Source organism: Sphaerodactylus townsendi, linkage group LG01 (assembly GCF_021028975.2).
Source record: "Sphaerodactylus townsendi isolate TG3544 linkage group LG01, MPM_Stown_v2.3, whole genome shotgun sequence".
Classification (NCBI taxonomy): domain Eukaryota; kingdom Metazoa; phylum Chordata; class Lepidosauria; order Squamata; family Sphaerodactylidae; genus Sphaerodactylus; species Sphaerodactylus townsendi.
This window is the reverse complement of record NC_059425.1, coordinates 32,609,012-32,627,368: the sequence shown is the minus strand read 5'-3', so window position 1 is coordinate 32,627,368 and position 18,357 is coordinate 32,609,012. Positions and strand designations below refer to the sequence as shown.

General features: G+C 44.9%; 1 protein-coding gene across 1 annotated transcript in view; it reads left to right on the top strand.

Annotated features, from left to right (window-relative positions):
• Nucleotides 1-18,357, top strand: part of INTS9 (integrator complex subunit 9) — an 86,242-nt gene that overhangs the window by 3,601 nt on the left and 64,284 nt on the right. The window contains exons 2-5 of the mRNA XM_048504682.1: nt 888-1,015; nt 5,998-6,058; nt 11,451-11,513; nt 18,065-18,204. Of these exons, the coding sequence (XP_048360639.1) occupies nt 888-1,015; nt 5,998-6,058; nt 11,451-11,513; nt 18,065-18,204 (392 nt within the window). The remainder of the gene's footprint in view (nt 1-887; nt 1,016-5,997; nt 6,059-11,450; nt 11,514-18,064; nt 18,205-18,357) is intronic.

Here is an 18,357-nt window from a genome sequence, read left to right as displayed (position 1 = left end):
CATGTACCTGATATTTCTTTAAATGTGTATTGAGTCATTCATGTGTTACACTTAATGTACATGCAGCTGAATTTATGATTAAAATGCCACATTTATCCAGGTAGTAGTTCCTGGTTTCATTTGTAAAGTGAATATGGATTGTTTCTTTCTGACAAACAAGCGTGTGCACATACATACAAGTTGTATGTTCATTCACTGTACTACAGGAAAATGGCAACAGTTCAATATGTGAAGCATTTTGCTGACCAATGCCTTTCAATGTCCTCCATTGCCTTCCAATTAACTACAGCGTAGCCTGCCCTGCGATGAGTTGATAATTGCTCTGGAAAAAAGGGCAGATGGCTGCTAAACAAAGTTTTGCAGCAGGCAGTGTAGTGCCAAGTTGAAGTGTCTGGAGCGCTATTAAGGTTAATTTAACAATGTTTGTACTGAGAAAGAGTAGGAGGTCATAGAGTTCAAAGACAATTTTTAAAAACTGTGTGGGTTTAGGAGCAGCAGTGGTGTAGTGGTTAAGAGCAGGTGTAGTCTAATCTGGAGGAACCGGGTTTGATTCCCTGCTCTGCTGCTTGAGCTGTGGAGGCTTATCTGGGGAATTCAGATTAGCCTGTGCACTCCCACACACACCAGCTGGGTGACCTTGGCCTAGTCACAACTCTTCTGAGCTCTCTCAGCCCCACCTACCTCACAGGGTGTTTGTTGTGAGGGGGGAAGGGAAAGGTGTTTGTAAGCCCCTTTGAGTCTCCTGTAGGAGAGAAAGGGGGCATATAAATCCAACTCTTCTTCTTCCTTCTTCAGTAGTCTGACAGCAATTTTGGCACAGTAGCCTGTTCTGCTCCCTTCCAGACACACAGGTTGGTTGTTCATTAAATCTGATCTCATTCTTTTAGTACTGCTTGTCCGGGCATCCAACTTTACCATGCAACGTGCTCAAGTTCAAATCTACCACCATCATGCTAGACTGTGGACTGGATATGACCTCCACACTCAACTTTCTTCCCCTGCCGCTGGTCCAGAGGTATGCCTCAGCACTTAATAGATGCTTCTTGCGTTTTCTCTTCCTGTTTTCCAGAGCTGTATTTGGAGAGATAAATTCAGAGTGGTGTAATATGATGGGTGGGGTTGGAGGTCTGGGGCTGAAAGTTGAGGGGGGGGAGGTTACAGGAGAGGAGGGGAGTATCATCTGATTGCATAAATAGACTGAGTCCACTTAAAAATTCCCTTTATCAAAATAACATCCTTTGGCTCAGTAGACGGAAAGCGTTTTATGGATTTATCGATTCAGTTTTCCAGATAATTTATTCTGTGCTTCAGTAAAGTATTGCAGCAGCGGCCCAGCGCAAGTGAGGTCACAGATCTGTCATCTTCCTGGCTTCTTCGTGCAAGAGGAGATAAATGGGGGGGGGGGGGTAGCTTTAAAGTCCTGGCATGCCAGGCATTTCCCCGCCCCAAGTTAGCCACCCCTGTGGCTTCCTTTCTACATAGTCAGAAGCAAGGCACATTAAGTATGCACTGAAAGACCATTGCTTCTATTTATGCAAAACAGAGGAAATGTCCATCATTTTGATGGACTGTAGGGAGAGCAGGCGGGGTCTGCATGTTACAGAGTCCCTTCTGTGTGCGTGTGTGCACGCGCGGCTTTAGCATACTGCTGTGTTTGGGATGCTGTATGTAGTCTCAAAGATAATGTTGTAGAGCTGGGAAAGAGGCAGAAAAGGTCACCTGGAGCAACAGAAAATCTTCTCTTCTCATAACTTGAAAGAATCACAATGAACCTGATCACTGGCAAATTCAGAATGGGCAAAACGAAGTAATTCTTCACACGTAGCATAAATAATTGGGGGAATCTGAGGTCTCAAGGTGATACTTTTAAAAAAATGAGGCAGGTAAATTTGAGGGGATAAGTCAACCAATGGCTATAAGTTGTGTTAGCCAACTGGAACCTCCATATTTAAAGGCAGTATACCTCAGAATGCAGTTGTTGAAATAAGCCCTGTGGGAGGGTTGTTGTCTTCCTACGGCAGTTGCGTAGGAGGTTAAGAGCTTATGTATCTAATCTGGAGGAACCGGGTTTGATTCCCAGTTCTGCCGCCTGAGCTGTGGAGGCTTATCTGGGGAATTCAGATTAGCCTGTACACTCCCACACACGCCAGCTGGGTGACCTTGGGCTAGTCACAGCTTCTCGGAGCTCTCTCAGACCCACCTACCTCACAGGGTGTTTGTTGTGAGGGGGGAAGAGTAAGGAAATTGTAAGCCCCTTTGAGTCTCCTGCAGGAGAGAAAGGGGGGATATAAATCCAAACTCTTCTTCTATTCTGCTTCCGGGCATTCCAGAGTCATCTTCCTAGTGGTAATATGAGAAAAAAAATGCTAGATTAGGTAGACCTTGGGCTGATCTAGAAATATGGCTGTCCAAGGGCAGCTCTTTAGTTTTGCCTTGGTATGAGAGAAAATAGTTCACCCTTAGCCTGTGGACTTCCCTGTCTCCAATGAGTCCAGTGTTCAAAGTGGAATTCTGCAGCCAGTACTGTTAGGCACTTTCTCTGCCTTCTCCGTGCCGCAAACACAGCCCTGATTATGAGTTGTGCAGTTGTGCCAGAGTAAAGTGAAACTCCTGCTTTTGAGGAGGGGGGCGGGCATTGAGTACACCAGCACTGTGGAATGTGATTGCTCTTTCCCAAAGAATGCTGCTCCACCTTTGCAGAAGCCAGAACATTCTCGGGGGGGGGGGGGGGGGGGGGGGGAGGACAGGTTGATCCGTTGATGCTTCCTCTCCTGTAACGAAGCCAAACATGAAAACTGCTGCCATGAAGTCACAGAGAGGCTGTTAACCTTTCTTGTCTGGAAGAGCAACACGTCCATGTATTTTATTTATGTGGCAGTTTGAACTGTTTAAGATTAATCAATCACTTCATTACAATGTCAGAAGCCCATCAGAGAGAATTGTTTTGTTTGGGTGGCTTCTGGTAAAGAGCTTGAAAATGGGGGTGGGGTGGGGAAGGGGCAGTGTCCCTCCCACTGCTCTTTCTGCATTTGTATCCAAAATAATCATCTTGACCTTCTTAGCGCAATGAATAAAGTTCTCTGCCAAACAACTCAACCATTCTCCCTCACCGTACCCTCTCTTAAATTATTTTTTAAAATTGTGTTTGCATCCCAACTTTTCCCACAAGGCATTCAAGGTGACATTTCTCCCTCACCTCAGAATAGCCCTGCAGGGTAGGCTAGGCTGAGAGGTAACAACTGGCCAAGAACAAGAAGCTGTGAGACACCTTGAAGACTATTTGATTTTGGTAGCATAGCTTTTTGTGTGCTCCCTCAGGGAGAACTCTCCAAAATCATCTCCTAGTTTTAATGTTTTGATGTTTGTGGCCTTGGGGACCCTATTTGGACCGAAAGATGGCACAGAATTTTTAAAAATTAGCTAAATATTAAGAGCTTTGCTGGCTTGTCATCCACTGTCTAAAGGTTACTAGCCAGATACCCCCGAGATGTCAACAAACAAGACCGAATATCAACACTCCTCCCCATTGCCTGTCTCCTCCTCCTCTGTCTCCCCCTCCTGTAATGCTCACCCATCAGCTGTGCTGTCAGGGAGGTTTGCCAAAACTCCCTATCAGAAAAGGCTTTGTGCATGTAATGGGGACTATCCAGACTCTATATTACATATTTTATTATACTGTCCCCTCCTTATGGCACCTAGAACAAAATGGCTATCTCTGCTGTTAGCAAAAAAAGAGCACGCATCCGATTTGCAGATCATCTTTTTATTAGACAACACTAGCAGCCAGGTAACAGATCCAGTAGCCAAATTTCTTGACCTATATATAATCCAGAGATCCGAGGATTAGCGTGCCTAATTCCTTTCTCCCCCTCTCCCCCTTGTTTTAGCTTTCTATTTATTTGGTGACTGACTTCTCTGTTGATAGAATTGTATTATTATGCCAATAAAGGTTGTTGAAGTTGAAGTTGCCTCTGTCTCCAGCAACTGTAATTAGGAGGCATACTTCCTCTGACCATGGAGGTTCTGTTTAGCATTAATAGCTAATAATTACTGATAGACCTCTCCTCTGTAAATATGCCCCCCCCCCCCCACAGTCATCTAACTGGGAGGCTATTGACACAACTTGCAGCAGCGAATTGTACATATGAATAACTTGTTACATTAATTAATTTATTTATTAAAACATTTATACCCCATCTTTTCTCTTGGTTCAAGGTGACTTACAGTAATAATTAAAACATCCCCAGTGTGAAGTATATTTCTGCTGCCAAAAGCATTTCATTGGGTGAAAAGTGAAGCAGAAGCTGCTGTCCTAAACAGTGCCTAAAGCTATTATAAATATAAAAACCATATGAATCTTAACATGCTTATCTCATTTGGGAGAAGAGCAAACATAGTTCCAGCAAGCCACTGTTCTTTGATCTAGTAATTTGACCCCATATTTACCATTGGGGATCTCAGCATTGTGTGTTAATAAGACATTACGCCTCTGCTACAGTGGTTCTCATGCCATTGCCATCACCTGAATCCACTGCAAATGGCTTCATGATAATGCAGAGGCGTAGCTAGGGGAAATGGAGCCTGGTGCAAAATGAATTTTGATGCCCCCACCCCCATGTTCATTTGTGTTTTTTGTATTTTTACTGTTCGTTCAGTTTTTGGCCTGCAGGGGATGTAGTTTTTAGGCTAATAGCATCAAAATTTCAGGGTATCTTTAGGAGACTTTCCTGAGGATGCCTCCCAGATTTGGTGAAGTTTGGTTAAGGGGGTCCAAAGTTATGGGTCCTCAAAAGGGTAGCCCCATCTACTATTAGCTCCCATTGGAAACATTGGGAGATGGGGCACCCCCTTTGGGGGTCCATAACTTTGGATCCCCCAAACCAAACTTCAAAAAACCTGGCTTGTATCAGCAGGAGACTATTCTGATTTAGTTTAGTGAAGTTTGGTTCAGGGGGTCCAAAGTTATGGACCCTCAAAAGGTAGCCCCATTTACTATTAGCTCCCATTGGAAACAATGGGGGATGTGGCACCTTCTTTGGGGGTCCATAACTTTGGATCCCCTGAACCAAACTTCACTAAACTGGGTTGGTATCAGCAGGAGTGTTGCTGGATGACATCCTGAAATTTTGGTACTGCTATCCTAAAAACTGCGCCCCCTGCCAGCCGACAAAGTAAAAACACTAAAAATATCAAAAATACATTTTTGCTGCCCCGCAGGCGCGCACCTGATGCGACATTCACCCTCCCTGTCCCGTGGTAGCTACACCACTGTGATAATGGCACTAAAATATTGTTATATTGACATGCAATTATAATGATAGAATTTAGCAGGTTCTCTGAATTTTCATCTTTCATTTTTTTTAAAGTAAGTCTTTAGCTTCTTCTCTGGTGATAAGAGAAAAGGTGTATCTGCAAGGGAAGGGATTACAGCAGAACCTAGAGAGCAAGTGCCAGTAGCAAGGTTATATGCCCCCACAGCACTCCCCCCACCACTTTGGATTGCACTGTTAGAGATCTACTTTTTAAAATTGAAAGCTAAAAATTCAGAGGACTTGTTAACCTTCCATTAAATTACCATCAATATTTTAGTGCTTTTTTAACAAATAAAAAACGTCCCATCTTCATAATAATGGGTGATTTATGAGGAAGAGTCATGTCATGGGATACTGAAAACCAGAGTTGCATATCTAGCAGCTTTGCTGAGGGAGGGAGTCTGGCGACCTACGCAGAGCTGGGCAACTGTGTGGCATTGTCATGAAGAAGCATTGTCATGTATGCTATAGTAGCCAGTAGCTAACGTGACTGTTGAAGTGAAAGGAGAACTTTACAACTGATTGAACTGACTGAGCAGATCTTTGGCAGCAAGCCTCCAGTGGAACAGGATTTTACTTAGTTCCGTCACACTGTATTTGAAATATATGTAAACACAGTTCTCTTAAAAGGGATGCCGGTTGTGTCATTCAGTCCATTAATCTCGTTTGTTTTCCTTTCCTGCAGCCCCAGGCTATCCAAACTCCCAGGTTGGGTCTTAAAAGACGGAAGCACTTTCCTAGACAAGGTAATTGTACAAATGCACTCCTCGGGTCTCTAGAGGAACCCAGCCAATTAGTCAGCCAAGTGGAGCCCACCATTATTTAACTAAAGGAATAAACGAGGTTTCCATTAAAGAAAAAAACTCATTGAATTTTCAGGTCAAGATTCTTAAATAGGGGGTATCAGAAAGAAAACAAGAGAGAGAGGGAGGAAACTGTGAAATGCCGTCTCGATCACATTGCGTTTTCAATGAACCTCGAAGCAACTTGTTGTTGGAGACGGTAATAGCTTGGGTGTTTGCGAAACTTCTTTCTTTACTAATCTCTAGTGACAGGCGGCACGTAGACAGCTCCTTGCAGTCAAATAAAGCTGAGTTCTTGATGTCCCTATATCTTAGGGATGACTTGTATTATACTGTATAGCAATAACCAACTGTATAGCAATAACCGCTGCTCTCCCTGCATACCCCGTGGCCTTGTTTGTGCTCTGTGGCCAGAGGTGGGCTGTGTTGTCTGTGCATTAGCAGATGTTGGATAAAGACTGCCGGTGGAGAAACATAAGCCAGAAACTCAGCAGCCATGCAGTGGGTGGTGCAGCTGCAACGTATGCGCATAGTGGTGCCTCCGTGCACAAGAAAAGACCCATTTATCACCCAGCGAGTTTTCTTTCCCCAGTTGCATAGCCCACATTTAAAGTATCATTGATCTCATGTGTGCTCTTTCCTTGCAAATTTCCAAAATGGAAGTGTTCGCTACTTCTTGACGTCTAGGGTAGTACAGTCAAGTACATCTTCAGTTTGCCACAACAGGAACGGTACATTTTGTTTGTTGTATAAACACACATTGACACAAACATAAAAGCTGCTGAAGATTGGGTGTTGTGAAGGCCTCCATACATTGAGCAGGTTGCTTTCAGAAAATTTCCAGCAGAACCTCCGAAGCCTCAAACTCTTCCCACGTGGCTCATTCTGTGTGACTGTGGTTCCGTCTCTCTGTCATAGGATAGACTTCTTGTTTAGGCTCACTTACTCCAGTTCCCTGCACTTTGTCATGTGTGTTACTAATAAATTGAGCATCTAGGAAAAAGGTGGGGCTGTGCCCATGCCACCAACCAATGGCTCCTGTTGAATTTTGTGGAACGAACCAAATGGGCTGCTATATAAGACACTGCTGAGAGGAAACAAAACTGGACCCAGGCACTTGGATTACCACGGCAGGTATAATCCTTCAGTCATGGCACCACAGTAACACCCAGAATGCACTTCAGTGTAAACCAGGGGTGTCTAACTCTGACGCTTCAGATGTTCATGGACTACAATTCCCATGGCCAATTGGCCATGCCAGCAGGGGCTGATGGTAATTGTGGTCCATGAACATCTGAAGCACTAGAGTTGGACATCCCTGATGGAAACTAATGGTTGCCATTAATTCATATTGAGAAGAAACAGGTGCTGTATTTTAGGACAGTGGGGAAAGTGTTATTGTTAGTCGCCCATAATGCTTTTCGGTTTGACTTCCACCAACAGGGTAATGACTAGGCAGAACTAAACTGCAGTATATAAACCTTCTTGTCATTTCACCCTGTCCACTGTAACGATGGAGAGTTCTCTTGTATTGGTAAATGAAATCTCGCAAGCAGTTATTGAGGGCATGGTCACCCATCCTCTGCCCTGGTCACTCATCCCTTTGTCCTGATCCCCACACTTCTTTCACCTAACATGGGTTCTTTTCTGTTCCATTGCTCGAAGACTGCAGCTGCAGAGATTGACCCCATGGCTGACCTGCCAAGAAGCAAAACAACATCTTTAAAATGCATTATACTAAAGAACTGGATCCTACTGAATTGTGAACAGGACGAGAAGATATTTTTGCTGCCTCCCTCTTCCCACTGTAGCCCCTCTAGATCCCATGAAGGCTTAAGAGACCCTTCAAAACTGCTTGGAATGCTGCTTAGGGAGACAGCAGGGGGAAATGGCAGCGCCCCCTGCTCCCCCGGGCTCCTTGCACAAGCCCTTCCTTAACTAATGGCAGAGGAAAGGGGAGTTTCTACCAATTCCCCCTTCGAGCTTCAGCTTGCCACATTACACCTTGAATTCCCTAGGGGTTTTTCTGCCCTTGCGGGGTAGTTTTTTCATGGCTGCAGTGGGAAGGAGAGGCAGGGCAAACCCCCCCCCCCCCCCCCCGTTCATGGCTTTCGGGATCCAGTCCAAAGAAACCCAATTTCCACAAAGTCGAGGCATCATATTTGCTGTCCCCTTAGTTCTGGCTGCTTTAAAGCAGATCATAATAAAGATGTTTCACACTGTCTGTACAGAGTATATCAAAGCTGAAACACGTCGTGTGCTCTTGATGATCTGACATGGTGCACAGTCATTGTTTCCCAGAGATCATCTCTACCTGATCTCAAGGGCACTGGAAGGACACAATTCGGGAAAGCGGTCCGTCAGTCATGTTTTCAAAGCAACAAGTGACTTCTCTGGCAGCCGACTCCAACCGTTCTGTCTAGAAACCATGATCTTTCTCCTTTATCATATCTTTATCTGTTTATCTGCCCAAGCAGCGCTTTATGGATGCATTGAATGCATTCCTTGCTCTGCTACAGCTGAAACAGCAGTTTCAAATAAATATGTATGCAGGCAAAAACTCCCTCTATCTCCCTGCAAAGCAGCTGACGGGCTAGTGAGACTCACTGGTCAAGGCCATGAGACTGTGTGCCTTCATGTAATGTAATGTACATCCAAATGTAATGTAATGTACATCATGTAATGTACATCCAAATTACAGGTACCAAATGACAAAAGGCCACGTTTCAGACAGATATGCAGGCAGTAGGGTAGCGCTGTACAAACAGCTTCACAAAGTTACTTGGATAAATTATTGGGGACTGGAGTCTATACTAGTGTCTATAGCTTGCTGTGGCTTGGAACCTTTTGTGTAATTTTATGTCATTTAATGTATTAGGTTAACATTTATGCTTTGCTTCAGCTCTGTTTTTTAGGCTTCTGGTCAGTCCTTTTTCCTTGTTTGTTGAATGTCCCATCTTTACATTGACTCTGTCTGTGTAATCTGCCTTGAGTGTGTGCCCTGCGCCCCCGCCCACCCTGCCCCGGAACACCGCCGCCATGCCCCCACAGGTGCGCGACCTGGTGCACCGTGCACCCCCCACCCCTTGGTGCTACGCCACTATCACCGGCTAGCAAACCTGTTTCTTCCCACCTCCGTGTAATGTGTGAAACGGCTGCTAGTGAGACTGAAACACTGGGCTTCTTGAACTCTTGATATGAAGTAGCTCAGAAGAATGTGGACCCCTGTTTTAGAACTAAGCATCTCTCAGATGTTACCTGAAGCCAGAATGCAGAAGTGACCCTTGTGTTCAGTGGGCTTCGCTACCTCTGTAAAGTTTGAAGAGTGATAGGCGCAAGGGAAATGTGCAGGCCGAAGACCCTGGATGTTGTCTCTTTGTGGGCTACTGTTCTTTGAACATCAGAAAGAGGAGTAGAACCGTAGCCAGCAAAACGCAGGTGTGGCTGCATGCTTGTCAATGACATCGAAAGCCTCTCTCATCTGCACTGCCTGTTGTAGGCAGGCTTAATTATGAGTCCAAATGCACTCTATTTGGGCCCACATTGACAGCCATACCTCTTTAGAATGACAAATGAGTGGACCTGTGCTGCACAAAGAGTAGGTCTAGGGGTCAAAGGTGGATGCTTTGTCACATAACGAGAACTGGTCCCTCCCATGTTCCCTTTGGACATACTTGTTTTGATTCCGAGGAAGACATTGAAATTCACCCAGCTCACCAGAAGTTCACCTTTTAACTTCTTTTGATGAGGTTAAGAGCCTTTTGCCATTAGATGTAATTGCTCGTTTGTTACAACTTGGCAAATTTGCTGAATTAATGATGGATTGGATTCACCCCTGTGTCAGGCTTCTACCAGGCTTCTACCTGAGGAAGGGGAGAGTCCGCTCTGTAGTTGGAGAACTTTGCAAAGAGCCCTCTCCCATGCCTGCTTTCCCATAGGAACTGTGTTGAGGAAATCCCAGCATTCTCAACCACCCCCCATACCTTTAGGAATATTGAGAGCCAGTGTGGTGCACTGGTTAAGAGCAGATGAATTCTAATCTGGGGAACTGGGTTTGATTCCCCACACCTCCACCTGAGTGGCAGAGGCTTATCTGGTGAACCAGATGTGTTTCCACACTCCTACATTCCTGCTGGGTGACCTTGGGCTAGTCACAGTTCTTCATAATTCTCTCAGCCCCACCCACCTCACAAAATGTCTGTTGTGGGGAGAGGAAGGGAAAGGAGCTTGTAAGTCACCTTGAGTCTCCTTACAGAAGAAAAAGGTGGGGTATAAATCCAAACCTCCTCCTCCCCCTCTTCTTTTTCATCCTCATCATTAGGGTCTTTTGATATCAGCAGCCGCTGCTCCAGTCCCATCCCTCATCTCAGATCTATTTGTATGCTCAGTAACCAACTCCTCAGGCACAAAGGAAAGGGATAATTTAAAAAAACAACAACTGTGAAGATGTCGGTCTCTAGTTCCTATGTGTTACCAGACCAAACTATGCTGAGTGGAGGAGCTCTGTTTTTAAGACAACCTATCCTGCCAACCTTTGGGGTGCCCTAGCAGTTCAATACCAAGTTGGAGTGCCATTCTCTGCATTGGCTCAGTTCTACCCATAAGGACAGAAAACCCGTCTGGACTAGCCCTCGCCAACATCAGCCTTGCAAAATTACCTGCCTCACCCTCTTCCTAGAGGGGTTGAGGAAGAGATAATACTCTTGAGAAAACCAGTTCCCATTTCTAGCCCTGGTCTACATGCTTCCGTCAAACAGAGCATGCTAATATGCTCTCATCATGGAGTTCCTTCTAGTCATTCTTCTGAAAATACTAACCTTATCTTCTAATTTCTAACTAACCTTTCCCAAAACCACCCCCAAACCCCTTTGCTTTTCCTATCTTATTCCCTCAACACTATTTAAATCCTAGGCATGTGTGAATTCTCTGCTGCTTTGATTTGTGTGCTTGTACGTTTATTATGTTTTCCTTCTTAATAAAATTGTTAAACTTTTACTCTGTCCTGTGGATTTCTTGCGGAGACCCATCTTTGTAAAAGTTGATAACAAAGATCTCAAGCTTTCCCGTCCTCTTGTTATATCAGGTCTGCCCTTTGCAAATTGCCCACTGTAAAAGGGGCAGACCCCACCACTTGGGGTAACATGAGAGCGTCATCTATTTAAGAACCAATCCTCAGTTCTCTCTTAGCACGCAGACTTGCTTGTGATGTTAAAATGCAAAATGTGTTGTCCTCTTCTTCAAATAGCCTTAGATTTCATTTTGCTTTTTCTTGTCTATCTGATTATCACAATTTTTTCTCTCTCTGTATTGCACCGCCCACCTACCCCCTTCTCAGGAGCTGAAGGACTGTTCAGGTCACGCGTTCGTGGATTCTGTTCCTGAGTTTTGTTTGCCAGAGGTGAGTTTTCCTTAGATATATAAATAAATAATGCAGGATAGGTTAACAAAACCAAAACAAGATAAGCTAAAAATAAATATAAAAACACTGCAGCTACAATGTGATGCTATGTAAAATTTAATACAGTATGAAGGTGCAACCCAAAAGGAATACAATACTAGCAAGCTAGAATCTAGAGTAACCATATGCAGAACAACAGCGTAGTAGAGCAACCACATACAGTGAAACCAATAGCAATCCAAATGGAGATATTAGGGTAGAAACAGCATCAGATTGTAGCTGCAGTATATTTGTATTTATTTTTTGCTTGTATTGTTTTGCGTTTTCCTGGGAACCACACTGCTGAATCTTCCTACCAGTGGCTTTGATTATCAACTGATAGAACATTCAGTGTTTGGAAGAAGGTGTAACGGGATCCCCGAGGGGAGTATTTCACAGCTCGCAAGGTTTCCTTACCTTTCAAAGGTGCTTCCAGTTGTTGGAGTCTTGGACTATCTGTCTCGCTTGAGAGAAAATTAACATTTCTCAGGAGGATACTACGGTACTTAATGAAGTAATGCTGCTGCTAGAAGACTTTCTGATCCATTTCTCGAACCACTTACGGTTCCCGTTTCAAGTAAGGGAAAGCAGAACTGCAAAACATCAAGTGTTTTATAAACCATTTATTTCATTTCAGGCTCATGAGAAAGAAATAGCAGGTTACGGATAAGATTGTTCCAGCCGGAAATAACCCTACTTGGCATTTACATAACATTTGTTTATTTATTTATTTTGGTTTTACGTTTGCTCGCCGTGCTCTTAATGAAAATGTTTCCAAGGCAGTTTCCAGCGTCAGAAAAAATTATAGGAGGTAATGGGATGGGTCGTATGAATTTCTGCTATTGACAGTGGGGGTTCCCACTGGAGCAAAGAGCTATTTTTCCTCCCAAACAAGTCTGGTTGCATTGGTGAGAGGCTCACCATCAGGTGAATGGAATCCATCCCATGGAAAGCAGTGATAAAATCAGATGTAGAGACAACGCTGGCCCTGGACTGAAAATTAAAAACCAGCAGCAGTAATAAATAATTGAAGTACTTATCTCAAATAAATTTAATTAGCGGCCGTAATAGAGCAGAACGAACGGAGAAAGCCAAAGTAGTTTCAGGAAGGATTGCAACAATCCAGCCATACCAAGCGAGACAATTAACAGTCCCAAATAGCCGATGGGGGCGGGGGGGGACGACAAAAAACTGTGTGCTTAAAGGTCATGAGGTTCAGTGCCAGGCAGAGGGTTATGCAGGGGGCATTCCATGATGGAGGTGCTACAACTGAGAATGGCCCGTCCCTTTCACCTTTCCATAATGGAGCCCTTGGGCATGTTGTCTAGGTCAGTGCTTCCCAACCTGTTGGTCAGGAAGCAAAAGTGGGCTGCGAAGCCTCTGAAAGTGGGTTATGGATCAATTCACTCTGGTGGCTGCCCCACTCTTTCCATTGCTGCCTTTTGCTTTTTGGAAACTGAAGTCTGACCCTGGAAACAGGACCATCCATGTCATCCATTAGCTTGCAGTGTGGTCTGTACACACTGTTGTGTGCATCTGTCCCTTTAATTGTGGCAAAGCCTATTTTATTTATTCATTAGATTTCCCAAGCCACCTCATCCCCGGAGGGCTCTAGGCGGTTCACAACACAAAACTAAAGAGCAGTCAATAAATAACTTAAATCACCTCTAAAAACATTAAAATCAGTATGCAGCATAACATCCCCATATTAGCAGCACCAGGTCTTAAGACTACATGCCCTCCAGGCATGCCCAGAAGTCTCCAGACATGTTTCATATATCTTTGTGCCATGTGTCCAGGTGGAATTACCTTTCCCTGATTCAGGGAGATGTTAAGGATGCTGGCCATTGGATTCCAAGCCCGGTATTCCCCCTTGACCTACCAGACCCAGCATTATTTCTGTGGAGTCTATGTAGTGATTAGGAGTGGTAGACTCTCATCTGGAGAATCAGGTTTGCTTCTCCACTCCTCCGCATGAGCAGCGAACTCTAATCTGGCGATCCAGGTTTGTTTCCCCAATCCTACACTAGCTGGGTCACCTTTGGCTGGTCACAGTTCTCTCAAAACTCTCTCAGGCTCATTCCGCACATGCAGAATAATGCACTTTCAAACTGCTTTCAGGGCTCTTTGAAGCTGTGCAGAATAGCAAAAATCCACTTGCAAACAGTTGCGAAAGTGGTTTGAAAACGCATTATTTTGCGTGTGCGGAAGGGGCTTCAGTCCCACCTACCTCACAAAGTGCCTGCTGTGGGGAAAGGAGGGGAAGGCATTTGTAGGCTGCTCTGAGACTCATTGCAGTCGAGAAAAATGGAATATAAATCGCCAACTGTGGCAATTCACTTAACTGTGTCAAGTCTTGTAGGACTTATCTTGTAAGAGCTTCCTGGCCAGGTTGGACCAAGGCACAGTTTGCCCAGTATTCTATGTCCAGACAGCCAGATGCATCAGGGAGCTCACAAGCAGGACTAATAAAAGGACTAATAAAAAATTAGGACTAATCAAAGGAAACACTTCTTCACGCAATGTGTGATTAGTGTTTGGAATATGCTGCCACAGGACGTGGTGATGGCCACTAACCTGGATAGCTTTAAAAGGGGCTTGGATAGATTTATGGAGGAGAAGTTGATCTATGGCTACCAATATTGATCAGAGATTGCAAAGGCCTTCGCAGTCCAGGTGCTCAGGAGCAGCAGCAGCAGAAGACCATTGCTTTCACATGGGAGCTCCCAAAGGCCCCTGGTGGGCCACTGCTAGTAGCAGAGTGCTGGACTAGATGGACTCTGGCCTGATCCAGCAGGCTTGTTCTTATGTTCTTAAGCAGGGCCTGTAGTTTTCCTCCTGCAGCTGGAGGTTCCATTTGGTTATGATTCATAGCAGATGAAATAGCTTCCTCCATGAATTTCAGTAGTCCCTTTTTTGCTTACATAAAGCTGTTCTGTACTATTGACTGCTACTATGGCCCCTTCTGCACGTGCAGAGCAATGTACTTTCAATCCACTCACAATTGTTTGCAGGTGGATTTTGCTATTCTGCACAATAAAATCCAGCTGCAAAGTGCATTAAAAGTGGATTGAAAGTGACTTCTGCACATGCAGAAGGGGCCTGTGTGTTGTGATAGTGACCTTCTTAAGTTAATTAGTTAAAAGGGAACACAAGAGATATTTTTTTCTTTTGCAGGGAGCACATTTGATGATCCCATTCAGACTAGTCCAAACTCACTGGGAAATTGCAATGATGCTAGGGAAAGTTGAAGGCAGTAGGAAAAAAGGGGGACATAACATGAGACTCACTGAAGGTAGCCACGGATTTCACTTTAAAGAACTTGAGCAAGGCTGTTCACAATAGGACACTTTGGAGGTCATTAGTTCATAGAGTCTCTATAAGATGGAACATAATACCCACTTCTGATGAGTGTCGTGGTATTCTTCTACATTCCCAGCATGTTGCTGTCTGGAAATAGTTTTCTTGCAAAATCCAGCATTGACCTTGGTTTGAATGCTCCCAAAAGCGTAAGGCCAGAAATTAGTTTAGCCGTTGGAGGGGCACACGCTTTACATGCAGAGATCTCAGGTTCATCTCCAATTAAAAATGATCTCATCCCAGGAGCTAGGAAAGACCTCGCTCTGCCTGAGGTCCTTGAGAGTCAGAGCATACGGCATCGGGCGAGATGGGCCCGTGGTCTGGCTCCGATTTCATCTGTGCATACAGTCACTGGGGGCATTACGTTTTTAAGCAGCCAGGTTGACCTGTTTCTGTGCCTTTATCTTTGAATCAATGGCTAAGCCTTGTCAGCAGATAATTTTCCTGCCTGATGATTATTGAATCCCATTAGCTGCTCCATTATAACCAAGTTAGAGGTTAAATTTCTGGTAAGGTTTCCAGACTGACATCACCGGTGTTACAGCTTACTAGTAAATTAGATAGGACAGAAAAGTTCTATGCAGCCTGATGATACATTTTGCCTGTCTGTACCCCAGACCAGAGAATCGTGGAATCGCAAGGGGCCATAGAGACCATCCTGCCCAACTCCTTGTAGTGCAGAAAATCCAAACCAGTGCCTTTCAGCAGGTGGCTATCTAGCCACTGTTCGGAGACTGCCAGCAAGGGCAAATCCCCTAACCCTTTCTCAATAACTGGACCCCTTTTCTCCTCCTTTCCTTCCCCCCCCCCTTTCCCTTACTTTCTCTCCCCTCCCCTTTTTGAGAACCAGCGTGGTGTAGTGGTTAAGAGCAGGTGAATTCTAATCTGGAGAACCGGGTATGATTCCCCACTCCTCCACCTGAGTGGCAGAGGCTCATCTGGTGAACCAGATGTGTTTCCACACTCCTACCTACTCGATGACCTTGCTCTAGTCACAGTTCATTCAGAACTCTCTCAGCCCCACCTACCTCACAAGGTGTCTGTTGTGGGGAGAGGAAGGGAAAGGAGCTTGTAAGCCGCCTTGAGTCTCCTTACAGGACAGAAAGGTGGGGTATAAATTCAAGCTCCTCCTCTTCTTCTTCTTCTTGTCGAATTAATGAGGATTGGTCAGTTGGAGAGTTTGAATTTTAGTCTTATTATTTTGCCATCCCCCTGTCAGATCCCCCAAAACTGAAACAAATTCCATGTACAGAACAGAGGTTTATTCAAGGTCTGGAGGACAGCTTAGAAAAGCCAAGATTGGCTTTTCCCGCGCAGTGATCAGTAATATGTTTTCACCCCCCCCCCCCCCCCAACATGAGAACAGTACAGTGAAAATATGCAGACAATAAGATAGTAAGCACTGACTCCACTGTGCATGGCCTTGGCCAGCACCTGGCGAATCCCAGGCAGAGAAGGCAGCCCAACCCCGACCCACAGTAAAGCACAAAGCAGCCCCAAAAGCATCCTTTCTAGCAGGCATCCTGACACCTCCATTGGTAAGTGTAGTGGCTCCAAAAGTTTTTGACTATTTGTCAATATGTTACTTTTAATTATATTAGGCTGGAATTTTATTATATTGTATATTGATTGCATGTAAGCCACCCTGAGCCCGGCCTTTGCCTGGGGCAGGGTGAGATACAAGCCTACCCTCCTATAACTTAAGCCCATTAGATCTCGTCTTGTCCTCTGGAGCAGCAGAGAACATTTCCTATGGGACAATCCTATGCGGGGGCATTCAGATCTAAGCTTATTGAAATCAGTGGGTTAGACTGAAGTCATTCTGCATAGGATTGTGCTGTGGATTAACAACGCTGAATGTAGTTGCAGTGTGGATGTGTGCAGGGTCTGGATCAGCCAGTAAAGGCCATACCCCAATTTTTCCTGAGACTTTGGCCAGAGACCACTTGTTAGTCCATTCTTTTCATGCAGCTTTCTTGCCAAGTAAAGGGCACCTCTGAATTCATCATTGCTAAGTTTTGTTTTCAAAATTCCTGGTGTCCCTTGCAGGGCCAAAACTCAACTCCTAAACTGGGAGGCCGAGCTTGGAGGAATCGTGATATTCTTGAGATCAGGATAGAGTTGGGGCTCGGCGGATCCTTATAGGTTGGGCTGGGGCACAATTTTAGTGATGAAGTTAGTAAAATATTAGCTGGCTCGGAATCCTGTCCAGCTGGGGTATCTTCCTCACAAGGCTGGTGATCGGGGTGTGTGTGTGTGTCTCATAGTTCAGAGGTAGAGTACAGCCTTTGCCTGCAGACGGTCCCAGGTGGAACCCCACCACCTCTAGTTTAAAGGATCGGGTAGCAGATGACATAAAAGCCCTCTGCTTGAAACTCTGCAGTCACTGCCAATCAAGAGTAGACAACGCTGACCTTGTAAACCCATGATCTGATTCACTTTAAGGCAGCTTCATACATAGTGAAAAAAACACCTTTCCTCCCCACAATGTGGGTGATCTCTTAATCTCTGCTGCCGCCCCCCCCCCCCCCCGATTGAATTTTTGTTTGTAATGTCCTCTTGGCAGGAGCCGATGGTCTTGAATGTTACACTGCAAAGCATCACTCATGTTTGCGGAGTCAAGTTTGCAGAGTCAAGTTAATACATCTGGCCTCCCGTGGAACAGACTCCCTGGTGAGATCAGGGCCCTGCGGGACTTACAGAGTTTCCGCAGGGTCTGCAAAATGGACCTGTTCCACCAGCCATTTGGCCAGCTGGGGTAACATCAACATCTCGCCATATAATATACATCTTGCCTCCCGGGGGTACCAGTAAGGGGGAGGGGGAGGAGTTCTGAAGCCGTCTGTAATACAATATGGTTCTTAATTATTGGGTATTGATTGTTTTTAATTGTTTTTAATTGTATTTATGACTGATGTTGGACACCGCCCTGAGCCCTCCGGGGGAGGGCGGTTTATAAAATTGATAGATAAATAAATAAATAAGCAAGTAAGTAAGCAAGAAAAGGTGGCAAGTTTTTAGGTAAACTCCCTAGCGCTAGTTGGCTGTATCCATCGTAGTCCAGGTCTGGTTGCGTAAGTGGAGCGATTCTAGCCTTTTAACAGTCTGTTTTCCTCAAAACGTTGCCTGATAATCTTCTCTCTTGTTTTCAGATGGAACTAATAGATCTGTCCACCGTGGACGTGATTCTGATCTCCAACTACCACTGCATGATGGCTTTGCCTTACATCACAGAACATACAGGGTTCACTGGTACGGTGTATGCCACAGAGCCGACTGTTCAAATTGGCAGGTAAGGAAAATCCACTTAGTGCTACTGATCTAATCACCTTCCATCTGCTGCCATAGGGAGGAGAAAAAGGTACAAAGGACGACCAGGGAAGAGGCCTGTTGCTTCTAACGTTCTTGCAGCTTTTAAGGGAGAGTTGAATGCCAGCCAAAGAAG